The sequence below is a fragment of the Larus michahellis genome, chromosome 4 (assembly GCF_964199755.1).
Source record: "Larus michahellis chromosome 4, bLarMic1.1, whole genome shotgun sequence".
Lineage (NCBI taxonomy): Eukaryota > Metazoa > Chordata > Aves > Charadriiformes > Laridae > Larus > Larus michahellis.
Genome location: NC_133899.1, coordinates 61,397,829 through 61,411,153, shown reverse-complemented (window position 1 = coordinate 61,411,153; position 13,325 = coordinate 61,397,829). Strand labels below are relative to the sequence as shown.

At 38.9% G+C, this 13,325-nt stretch overlaps 1 protein-coding gene across 3 annotated transcripts in view; it reads right to left on the bottom strand.

Moving 5' to 3' along the window:
• Window positions 1–1,190: 1,190 nt before the first annotated feature.
• Window positions 1,191–13,325, bottom strand: part of NUBPL (NUBP iron-sulfur cluster assembly factor, mitochondrial) — an 86,798-nt gene continuing 74,663 nt past the window's right edge. For 2 of the 3 annotated variants that reach the window (XM_074585113.1, XM_074585115.1), the window contains 2 exons: window positions 12,421–12,503; window positions 1,191–2,129 (listed from right to left, as the gene is read on the bottom strand). In XM_074585113.1, the coding sequence (XP_074441214.1) occupies window positions 2,067–2,129; window positions 12,421–12,503 (146 nt within the window). In that variant the 3' untranslated portion in view covers window positions 1,191–2,066. The remainder of the gene's footprint in view (window positions 2,130–12,420; window positions 12,504–13,325) is intronic. The other variant, XM_074585116.1, reaches the window with a different exon arrangement.

The following is a 13,325-nucleotide window of genomic DNA, read 5'->3' as shown; positions in this document are numbered from 1 at the left end:
ATAACACTGTGTCAATGCCCTTCATTTCCTTTGCAGCAGAAGGGCTGGGAAACAGATACTTTTTCACTCATAAGAACGAGGGAAGTAAAGCAAGTACGTTCTCATTTTAAAATTGGTTTGACCATTGCCATCCATAAATGCAGAAGTGTCCTATATTCTCTGTACAATCACATATATTATTTTTTTAAATGACTGACAATTTTTAATCAATAAATCAGGTTTCACTTACTACTGTGCAATCCTTCCACGAAAATGTTAATTAAATATGAATTTTCAGACTGGCTTAGAAACTATATTTAATCTTCATAACCTGTTTCTTGATAAAGGCATTCCAAATAGTTCTGCAGGTGAAAGATTCAACAGAGCAAAACCACAGTACTTAATTAAAAGGGAAAAAAAATATGTAAAAAGGAGTAAAAATAAAAAGATATTTGAAAGCATATTTCATCCCTCAACTAACCCAAGAAATAACGAGAAAGAAACGCAAAACAACCCACCTTATATCTGTATACTGATTGTTCACCCAGTCTCAACATGAACTGAGTATCAGAGACATTCTTTTTAATAGAAAGAAAATAATAAATACCGAAGTGAATAAATAATCTGTGTAGAAATAAAACTCAATTTAAAAACCCAATAGGTTATCAATAAAATGGCAAAGGGCAGAACACTAAGGGGAGGGTGCAGGCAAGGAGGTTCAGCAATTAACTTGGAGCAAAAAATCAACATTTTTGGACTATATAATTTACACGTTTACAAAATCACCTAAGCTTGAAATCTAACCCATTATTTGTGTCTAGCTTTCCCATGCAAATTCGGGGATACGTATTGCTTAAATATTCTTAATGTAAATGTATACCAACTTTTTATGTTGTATCACTTCAGTAAGAAAAAACAACTACATCAAAATTACGAATAATTATCTGGAGTACAGGGAAAATCTTAGTCCCACAAATGTCAACAGCAGAACTCCCTAGCATGGTTAAATTCCCAGTATGATATGGTTAAGATGTACATTGAAGATACCCATACTTCTTTGTGTAAATGAAAAAGCCTAAATGTCAACTCAAACATCTAATTGTAAATGGAAACTCATTCCCTGAAGGCATATTCTTCCACTTCCACACACCAACACAAAAATAAAGATCGCAGAAATATGAGGCAGTAAAAAAACAAACCAGAAGGCCACGCAGTCTGAAGACCAAATTTATCTTTACTTCAAAAATATATCTTTATATTCAAATTCCAAGTTGCTGCACTGTAATAGGAATATGCAATCATAAATCTAATTTATTTTGATCATTTGCATCCCCTGGCAAACTGAGCTCAGGCACATCATCTGGTTTTCAGTGGAGACCCTGGTTACTTAGTCTTCTGTCCGGGTCCATTATAACGCAACGCAGTCAAGAAATAAGCCTCGGGCTCATGTAATCCATTCTCCACTAAACTGCGAATTGCCTCATGATCGAACATTATCCAATAATGAATGAATTCGCTCATGATCCATCACAAGAACTCTTCAGAGGATATGTGGATTATTTTTTTTATTTTCTTTTAAGATGAACACACACAAGTATTGCAGTTACATAACTGAATTTGCTTCTTAAAATTTTGCAGTCCTTAAGGTCAGCCCGGTAGTTAACCAAGTAAAGAGCTGAACCAAAAGCGACAGAAATTAGAGCATTGCAAATGTTATTTTTTTAACAGGACTTAATGCCTTGGCATCCCTCTCATCATTCTGCTTGGCTGGGGCAGCTGTTTTTCGTTCTTGACCTTAAAACAGGACACGTGAAAAATGCACTCCATCCCTTCTTGCTTGATGATGTTACAATCCAGCAGCCAAATATCATCTGCCATCTTTTGCATACTTCAACACATTTGGACATGGCTAAATAATGGCATGAAAAACAGTAAATATCACAAACATAATTTAAATTCCGGTAAATTAACTCCCAAAAAAGTTCTTCGAACTAAAATACGGCATCCACAGAATTAGGTAGCAGCACTCTTCTGCATTGGTCACATCAAAATATCACTTTTTTTTGTACATTTCAGTGATAAACACTTCAAGCAGGAGGTACTGGCAGTCGTCTTACTATTTCCTTAGCTATCTTTAGATAGGCTTTAGCCTGTAAAAACAGAAACATATATTTAGCACCTTTCATTTTCTATAAAAAGGAATATTTCACATCTTGTTAGGTACATGTTCTTTCACACACATTCAAAGAAAAAGGAAAATGTTACAAGTGGCTTTGATTTAGCCAGTTTTGTATTCAGGAAAAATGATGCATTAATACATAAAATTAGTACAAGCATTATTTAAAATATTGGTGGGTGGGGGCGGATAAAATTTAACTTTAGCATTATTCTGAGAATGGAACTTGACTGAACCATCGGTCTTAAACAGCAAACAGAATCAATATTCTTCTGGAGACGAGGTGTTCTGAAGGAAGGAGACTCTTTAGTCCCACAGGTACTATCAGTTACAAACTTCCCTCGCCCTGAAGATTGAGATGCGCAGTGCACAGGACTGAGACAGAAAATCCAAGAAAGCAATGACATTTAAAAAAAAAAAAAATTGAGATAATTAATTCATTACGGACCACACTACAGAATTTCCTGTACAGACATTAAAAATTAAAGTATTTTCAGAAAAAGACATCTTTCTAAGAGACTAAAGTGGGTATCAGAAAGAAGTAATTCTGCAACACTAGAATCTATACAGCAAAATCTCCCTCTCACACCACCTGTGGCATTTAGTCGGGTGTTCTAAGTTGGAGAGCAGAAGAGCACAAAACTGTAAGACCCGAATAGACTGAGCAACCCAAATAGGCACACTTCTTTTAACATCTTGAAAAAAAAAAATAAAATGACACAGCTAGGACCACGATCAGACTAACATCAAATATTCATAAATGTAATGTCAAGGGATATGTATAAAAACACTGCCTAAGGTCTAACAGAGAACAAATCACAAAATGAAACCAAGTAATTCCCGTACCAAGTTCAACAGCTTGTAGTTGAAATGGAACATGCCTTTTAGAAAGGTCTCCAATCTTGATAGAAAGATTTTCAACTAAAAGAGTATCTTTGTGTGTGTACATCTATATCTTGCACATTGTTCCAGAGGTTGATTACTTCCATTGTTGAAAATGTACACCTTATCTATCATTTGAATTTGTCATTCTTCAGTTTCCAGCTGGTGCATCACATTCTGTGTTTGTCTAGTACAACAGAAAACTCCTCTGCTATTCAGCTTGCTTCTACTCTGTTAGACTGTAACTGAGCTACTTCTTCACCTTCTCCAATAAGTTTGCATATGGAGCCCACACTGACAACCTTCCCTGTTTTACTAGAAGAAATCACCAGAATATTCCCTATCGCACCAATCTATCCTACCTCCTGCAGCACTCCTAGATGGCTCTTAACCTTGAGTTAGACCTTGAATCCCTGACGAGCCTTTAAAATAGCAAACAAGCTGACAAATGCCTGAGGCCAGAGCTTGAGGGGCAGGAAGAGAAGGTCAGTCTCTCAGTTGGGCCTCTAACACCAAATGTCATTGGTCTGAATGAGGTGGCAACCTTTTGCAGGGCCAGGCACCCCTAACACGTCCCCTTCTCTTCTAGGGTTTGCTCCTGGCTTGTAGGTTTTTCTTTTCTGGCACTCACAGGCTCGGCGCCTCATAGTCTCTGCACTCACATCACCTTAAAACTGAAGTCACATAATTTTCTGAGTTTGTAAGAAATGAAGACACCAAACTAGGATTGCGTTCTCCCATATGCGTGACTTTGTGGCAAGAACTACAGAACTTAAGTCACAAGCATGAAATTCAAACTTCTCCTATGGGTGTAATTGCAGTGCAGCTGGGTAGCACAGCTGTGCCCATGTGCAACACCACCACGCTTAGCTGTTAATTCCCTGGGTGGTCTAGCTACTCCCCAGTCAGCCACCTGCATGGATGAGATAATGGACCAGCTTGAAATAAGGTGATTGACTGAAGTCAAGCTGCCTTTGCAGTTAAGTATTTGACTAATCGGTGTAGGAGTGCTCCAGGTGGGAATTTTGGACTATCTTGAAGAGTCCCACAGGCAGCTCCCACTTTGCACAGACCAATTCATGTGTTTTAATGAGTCAATTAACAGCCTGCATGGAAAATCTGGCCCCTTCTAGAGACTGCCCAGGCTATTCCTGCTCCAGAGTTGTCCAAATTGTACAGAGAATTATAAATACACTGTAGAAATTGTTCCTTGCAGGTGCAGAAACAGTAACATGGGACAGTGTTTTTGCACACAGTTAAGACAGGAGATGTTCTGTACATAAACCAAGACAATCAGCACCAACAGATCATGCATGCGTTGTAGCAGTCATATAGGAACACCGGCTGGCTGCATTGTTAAAAGAGAGCTGAAGAGCAGTTCAGGGAGTCTCATTCGATCCAGCCAAAGCCACCATTGGCAAGGGTCCTTGGAACACAAGACTTCTGTAGCCATCCAGACAGCAACCAGATATCCTGCTTGAGAGACTCGATTGCTTGCGTGTTACCCTATATCAATATCCCAATAAACTATTTTCTCCCAAAACACTGTTAATGAGTATCTGGGCAACAATTTCACAAAGTACACTGACTCTTACTCGCCAAGTAGCTGATCTGTCACTTCGTAACAGGAGGTTCCTGGTGCAGCTCGTTGTAGCCAGCATGCTAGTATTAACCTAGCCCTAGTGTTATCAGCAACCGGTCTTACCTGCTAAGCATCCTTTTTTGTTTTCCTAGACCACTACTTTATACGTTGAACAGAACAGTATCTCATACATGTCTTTACAGAACTCCACCAGTAATCTGTCTTCGACAGAATCAACTGCTTCGACCCTTAGTTTCCTATCTTTGAACAAATCATTCATCTATGAGTGAGGACCTGCCTATCAGCAGTAACATACATCAACATCTGTGAAAGGTCTAAATGGTATCTCAGTGACTATCAATACACCTTTCATTACACAAAAGCAACCCTACACGTATCGAATGTTTCCTCCTACTCACGATCTTTTCAACGTGGCACAGATGTAGACAGAGAACACAGCTCAGTTCAGCTGTTTACTCCATCATTACTAAGCAAAAGAAGACAGATTGCAACTGAAAATGGAGAGGGTTTTTTTTTTTATTTCCTTTTTTAAGTGGAAAGCCAGAGGAGAAATAGTAAAGGATGAGATCTTATTCATCACTCACAACCAGTTTCATTTTAATAGGATAAAAGTGAACTTTACAGATCAGTTTTTCCCTTTTTGGCTTGGAAGCTCTAAAGGAGTGGTTTGCGGACTGTCTTTCTGAAAGCATTTTTTTGCAGATGGACAATTTTACATTTAACAGCAACATATCAGCTAGCTGGAAGACAAACACTCCCCCTGCTTCAAGAGGATGAAGAAGTGCACAGGAGGACGGAATGCCCTAAAACAGACCAGAATTGTTCATCGTGAACACTGCCTACACAGGGTCAGAGCGCAGCACTGGGGAGGGCAGAGGCTGAGGTTGAAGGTGACATTCAGAGAGTCAAAAGAGCTGGATAATGGCCACGTGAGAGACTGATCACCTCTCAAACACCGGTACAAACACTGCCAGAAAACAGTGCAGCATTTTCTAAATCACAAAGCTCCTCAGGACTGAGAGGGCACGGTAGATGATAAAGTGATTCATGACAGCATAGATCTTGGGGTAAGAAATAGAGAACTTGTAATGAAGTTCACCAGGAAAAGGACTGAGAAGTCCTACTTAGCCTAAATAATCAGAACATCCTGGTTCGTTACTCTGTCATGGGATAATAGACATGGAGTAGATTTAAACTGCAAGTCTTTTTATTAGCTCATCTAATTAAGCCCCACGGTAATCCTAAAGAAATGTGAGCCTTTCAGTTATGGCATTTCATTCTCCCTAAAAATTTTACCCGTGAGGGAAGTATGAATCACTGCTAAGATTATTGCAAACTGAGCGTACAGGTCATAGCTGACTCTGCCCTGTTCTCATGGATTGGCTTGGCTTGGCTTGACCTCCTAGTTTGCCTTTCACTGAAGTGCAGATCTTAGCCTGCAAACATCTCACGACAATGTCTTCCAGTGTCTAGTGCAATGGCCACACAGAGTACAATTTATCCATCAACAAAGTCAAAACAGGTAGGAGCCAATACCAGATTCGCCTTCACCCAAAGCACTGCATACAAACAACTTCAGACCAGCAACTCAGAAAAAGCATACTGATCCCATCGCTTGGTTGCGGGCCAAGTACACCATAAAGTATAAATGCCGGTACTGACATGGCTTCTAACTTCTATTTGTGATTAAAAGACTCCAGAACTATTAAGATGCTTTATCCAGCCCAGCAAACCAAGGGAGAATCTATGCAAGTCCTGACTGGAATATCAAATGCTGTGGACACTAGTATTACCTGTAAAGAAGGATAAGGTATTTAAATCTGCTCAACTGAGCTGTTAGAGGCTTATACTTTATTCACTGCTAAAGGAAACTAGCAACCACGAGCAACTAATCAAATAGTGGCTATCACAAGGACAAATACTAGACTTAGCTACCATCTGCAAGAAATTAATGATAGGTGACAGCTTTTGTTCTTATTAGCGCTCTCTTTGCTCAACCACAGTCCATTTTCCAGTTCAATCAGATTTTTAAATAGCTTTAATTTCCATGGAGATTGCTAGTTACTTTGACACAACTCCAACCTTCAGTGCATGACTGGAGCTGCCCTCCTGATGTCTGTGGTCAACTCAGAAGGCACTAAAAGCATGATCATAAACACAGCTTTAAATGAGCTTCCAACTCAGATAAAAGCTTCATGTCAACCAGAGAAATTCCTGATTGCTGCAAGAGGCCCAGAGCCTTTCCCACTCTGTCCTCCTCTGGGCAGCTCTACCGTAAGATTCTTCTTTGCGTGTATTGGCGACTCGTGCCAAGCTGCAATGAAGTCTGAGCCCAACAAGGTGACTTGATGAGACAATAGCAGTCAATCCATAAATTATAACATGAAATGGAGAAGATGGGTAAGTAAACTGGACGCTTCCTGAATCTAATACCTCAAACAAAAATCCTTAGTGCTCATGGGAAATTTCTTGTTAATCCTATATATCAGCAGTTCAAAAGCCAATCTGTCCTCTGAGGGAGCCTCAGCTGGGAAACACTGCTAGCCCCAAGGTGCCACTATGCATGTACATCACTCAGGTGCCATTTAGTACATCAAAAAAGACATCCTGCTCAGAAAACAAGGCTAAGTAGAACAGTGCCATTCAAATGCAATATATTAACACCCTTCAAACAGATTATCCTACCACTCAGCATTTTCTTCAGCAGAGTGAAGCATAAATGAGGTTCTGATGATGCACTGTACTATCTACACCCTGAACGAAGGATTTGAACCTACACATACCAAATGTTACTGTGATCATTCAAAGCAAGCCTTGATGATAAGGCATATTATAAATCCTATCATGCAGCCTTCTTCAGGGTTTGCTTTTCTTCTAAAGATATCACACCCTGGAGACACCACTCTTTAAATGAAATTACTGATGACAGCTAAACAACAGCAAACATGATTTTCTACCGCTACTTCACTTTTTCTCCAACTATTTCTTGCAAGCTTTAAAAGGTTGTACATTTTTACCCTACTCACACATCACCCTGACATAGAGTTCTGCAAAAAAAAGTCTTTCTGAATACAAATTCCACCTGTCTCTTTGGATAATATCACAGTAAAGTTTGTAACATTTCTAATTTAATTGAAATGGGATTTTTAACAAGACTTACTTTCCTCTGTTACATCAGACTGCTGATGCCTTGTGCCCCTGCTTTCCACCTGACCGGGCTTTTTCTTTCATCTTATAGATCTGTGTGCAATTTACTGGTCTCAAAATCCTTCACCAATAGATATATGGGTATATGAAATTTCCAATAGGGCTGAACACATTTCACATTGCTAACTGTGAACTAGACAGTAACAGCACTTTCACCAAGAAGTCTGTCAGGTTTGTATCATACACTGGTCTTTATCGCAAGCTGGACAGGATGACATTAAGCATGTTTTCCAGCCACAGGTCCTGGTTTCCTTGCTCCACGACAAGTTTGGCTCTTCTACACAACTCATAAATTCCTCACCACGGTACATGTAAGTTTGTGCATACCTGCAAAAGGCTGTGTGATCTGGGGATCCAACACTCTAAGCTATATATGATTCATCGGGTTTGCTCCCTTTCATCTTCCCCTGCTTTCCCGATATACTTCACTTGATTTTTATGGAACAAGAGGGGGAACTCAAAGTATTTTTCCTTAATAGACTCCAAATGTTTTCCATAACAATATGTGTCAAGAAAACACTAAGGAACTAACTGACCATTACATCTTTCCTGGAAGTTGGGTTTTTTTTCTAAAAGCAGTTATCCTCTTTATACTTTCTGCTATGAGGGCTCACTATCTCTAATAATGGAGAAGAAGATTAAGTGAAATCTAAACTTCATTCTTTCATGACTTCTCTGCTGTCTTGAATACAATATCCCTGCTGAACCTTAGAGGTGTATTATCTCTCCTCCACAATTCTTTTTTATTTTTTTTTTTAATCACTTCATTCCCAAGACAAGAAGATGAGAGACAACATCTACTGCTTGCCTCAGCCTCCAGCATTTCTCCTCCCTGAAATGTCTATCTATCCCAACCAGACTTCCTAGCTTTTAGAAGGTAAATGGACGCACTGGTATAGCAAATGTATTTTGTATTTGCTTGAGCTGCTTGGTGAAGGATTTTTGAAGAAGATTACTTGTAGAATTGTTTGTGTGTGAACTTAGAAAGTTCTTCCACAGGGAAGGCACAGGACACATAAGACTCATCTGCTTATGGAAAGGGCTGACTATATAGCTAAAGGATGTGAAGGTTTAATGGCTGCAGTTCTCTTCTGGTGAAGCTTGAGACAGCCCCCACAGAGAAATAAACAGTGCTGGTAAAATGATTCAGTTTGTTGCTGAATGGTCACAGCTAGCCTGTCTGTTCTAGCAAGGTATTAACAAACCCACTGTGCCATCAAGGCTGTGACATACCCAAATGTTTCTAGCAGGAAGTCCTCACAAGATAACGACCAACTGTCCCATCCCGCTCCGAATTCTGTGCTCACAGATGGAAGAGCTCTTAGGAACCTCTACTCACCTTTTCCCCCAGTGGTGATAGAGAGTTCATCGGGCATTTAAACAACTCATTAGGTGGAAGAATGACTCCACTACAACTAATCACATTCCATATCTCATGCTATGTTTCTAGCCCTCTTATCCACAAGTTTCAGGATGCCTCTTTTAAACACCTGTTTTGTGGCTCGTTCCTTCTCATGATCTCTAGGAGGTTCCCTTAAATCTGAGCGTGATGAAACCACCTGGTTTCAATGATTCCTCATTTGTTTTCCCTATTCTACCATTTTTGCAGTGTTCCTGATTTTCCTTTACTAGCTTTTGTTGTCTAGAGACTCTCTTATGTGTTTAGGTGAGCAAAAAAACAAAGTCCTAGTCGGCCACAGCTTGATGGAGAAGAAAAATGCTCCCAAGACTATCAGTTATTTCCAGAAGGGTCTGGTAAGACCTTAGTGTTGATTAAACTAAGAAATGATTAGCTTCTTGTAGAGGATCTTAGATCACTCCCAATTGCTGCGGTGTGCCTGCCCTCTTTCTGTTAGAATAGCCTCTGCCATTTAGGCTAACACACGAGTACAGCAATATTCCATTTCTACAGCACATAACGAAGTTTTGTCAATGAAGAGTGTTTAAAAAAGCCACAATTTAAACAACTAAGCTGACAGAACACTAACACAGACAATGTTATACCAAGAGCAAAATCATTTTACCAGCACTGTTTATTTCTCTGTGGGGGCTGTCTCAAGCTTCACCAGAAGAGAACTGCAGCTATTAAACCTTCACATCCTTTAGCTATATAGTCAGCCCTTTCCATAAGTAGATGAGTCTTATGTATCCTGTGCCTTCCCTGTGGAAGAACTTTCTAAGTTCACACACACACACAATTCTACAAGTAATCTTTTTTTCTGGAAGCGTTGCTTTTGTCCGTAGTAATTTCCTTTCCAGTTGTGAACAGGAAACATCCCTTTTCCAACAACTACATCTAAGCTTTAAAATAACGAATTTAGACAAGTTTACTTACATGTTTTAAAATTTTAGTGTAGAGCGAGAGCTATACTTTTACATGTCAGCAAGGCAAGTTGAACCCCATGGCAGGTGTGTAAGCAAAAAAAGTATTAGCTAACATATTTTAGAAACACCCTTTATTCTAGTCTTGACAGAGCTTAGAAGGTGTGACAGCATGCTGGGTTTCTGAGAAGTCAATCACCATCCTCATTCCCCACTGTTTGAATCTGCTAGGTATTATTTCAGTTCTATGATTCTGTATTTGATCTGTAAGTGTGTTCTAACAAAAACAGCACAGAATTTTGTATTAAAAAAACCCTGTGAATTTAAGGGACAAGAGCAGAGACAATTTCAGCAGCTCTGCGCACATTGTTCTCTATCTGAAAAAATGTGATTGTTCATGCATGAATAGCCACAGTTTTAGTTTATTTGAGAAACATGGCAATAGGTGTCATGTATTAAAGATTAGAATCTGACCGTATATGACCTCTCTCACCATCATTTATGTGCAAAGAATTTAATTTTTCTTTTAAAATATAAGAGAACAACAATCATTTTCTCTGTCTTTAAAATGAGAAGCAAAGCAAGGATAAAGGGAAATTCTTTTTCATGCTGTAGAGATTAGTGACATCTAAAAAACCCTCATTCTCCGAGGAGAATGATTATCTCACACACACAATGGCAGAGAAGAATATTAAAAGTTTTCCCCAGAGTCACACATATTTGTCAATCTTTATTCCTCTTCATATTTAACTTAATTGCCACAAATGGTGCTTATAACCCCTCCTTTCATTACCAAGAACATAGTCCAAGGAGGAACAGATGGCAACACAACAGACTTCCTTGTCTCTTTTAATTTTCAGAATGCTATCTTACATGTCTGAATTTTTAGATTGATAGTCCTGCAGGCTACAGACTCTTGTTTATTATAGATTTCGGATACTGTGAGCGGTGAGCCTTCCATCTTAGTTTGCTCAGCTGTTTTGCTTCAACCTTAACCTAAGCCGTGTCTCTATTCAAACCTTCGCACTGCTGATCAAACTTTCCAGGTAGAAACTACCCTATTGATTAGAATGATTCCTTTTCACAAGGATCTAGTCTCAAGAACATTACATTATTCCACAGAGGATCAGCACGGGCCTTGCCCAAGCCTAGCAAAAATACTGCATTCAATTAGAAATCAACATACCATAGTGCTGTTGCTTCTCTTTCAAAACAAAATGATGTATTACAATTTTAAGACTGTCACTGTTCCTCTGGAATCCCATCTGTATGTTAATAACACTGGATTAACAGTGTTAATCTGCCCCTTTTTCTCTTTTCCAAAAGAAAAAAAAAAAAAAGAGCGGGAAGGAAAAAAATATTTCAGCATGTGCCTAGCAATCACCATATTATAAAGGTTACCGATACTAGAAAGTACCGTAGATACATTCTATCTTATCTCTAACTAATTCTACCATCTATTATCAGCATTAATCACTTTTTTATTTTTACGGTAACATCTAAGCAGCAGTCAAGAGTGAGGCTGCATCATGCCATATATCGTGCAAACATGATGTGGCAGACAATACCCTGCCTTACAGTGCCAGCAAACAAACTCCATCAGAAGAGAAAGAAAATACTAGCCAGGAAAATCTTACTCTATCAGTGTTAATGAAGTTTTGCATGTGCAACTGCTTTGCTTTACAGACTTGTATATTTGACTCCCCACCACCACAACAACTCATGTTTTCCTTTGGCAATAAAATGTTATGGTAAATGCACCGAAAAATCCATTTCCTCTTGTGTATAAATTGCTCCACTTCCTGCTGAAAACAATCCAGGTACTGACAATACGGAGGTTTTGTTCCAAACATCTTTTGGTAGGACCCTTTGACAGTTTCCAGGCTCAACTACCAAAGGCTCAACTGACAGCTTTAGAGGACCTACATTAGCTGCAAGGTCTCATGAGGCTTGACACTGACCTTCCTCTTCTTGGCATGCCAGAATCTGGATCAAATCTTTGCTATTCTCAGTGATTTGGTCTACTTAAACAAAAAACACACCCACAGAAGCAGAACGGATGACCAGCATTCCAAAACGAAGGGCCTGAGTTACTTGATGATACTTCATGATACCATCCTCTTTTACTTTATTTCCCTAAGTTACATTCAGATACACATTTCTTTTCAAACAGCAGTAGCGAGAAGCACTATTTCCATTCACTTTTGAGGGAGGGCTTTTTGTTATTTTAAGTGCAGAGCACCAAACTTACAGCATCGCTTTGAGGCTGCGAGATCACAACAGGCTGGCCTGAATCACACGTCTCCCGTATATTAACGTGCAGTGGAATGTCTCCTGTATCAAAAATACCAAGACACGCATATGTGAAGACCTAATATTTCTTAAACGTTTCATTAAAATAGCCCTAAAGCAACTTGAAATCAAATTCCAGTTTGGTGTATTTTTTGAATTACTTAATCTCAAAAAAATTAGCATTTAAAATGAAAATTGGCTGCAGTACAATTTCTGTACATCCAGAATGATTAATGCCAAACACATTTTGGACTTTTCCACTCTCTGAGTAGGCAGGAATATGCTTTGTAGTCATTTATTAGAGAAGGCAGTTTGCTTTTTTTTGCCTCTTGAATACACAGAAAAACACAGGCTGAGATACAAATTATTTGGTGTACATAAAAAAAATATTGCTTGAGTGTTAGGCAAATGCTCATCATGCAACTCACTGTTCAGCCTATCTCCTCATTGTATATTCTTTTCAGTGCTGTTTTAAGATTTTAATCACTGCTCAAAGACTTCTTTGAATACTTAATTTCCAAATAATAGCATTTGTTATTGTCCTTATTAGGCCTTGGATCCAATTAAAAGGTAGACGACTATTCAGTTCATTTTTCGTTCCAATAAAAATCTTCTTTATAGTCCGCTTGTATAACGAGCGGGAACTGTCAGAGAGGAAGGAACGCTCTAAAGGAGAATCAATTAGCAGCCCTATTCCATTTGGAAACTTACTCTCTGAAATACAGTTTTTCAGCACTAAAGAAAATTCGAAGTTCCCATGTTTAGTTCATTGCTACATAGAAAATTATGAAGTTAAGTGAAGACCAATTTTCTTTTAACAGAAGATACAGCTGTATTTTACATCATGGATGGATGTAAACAGTA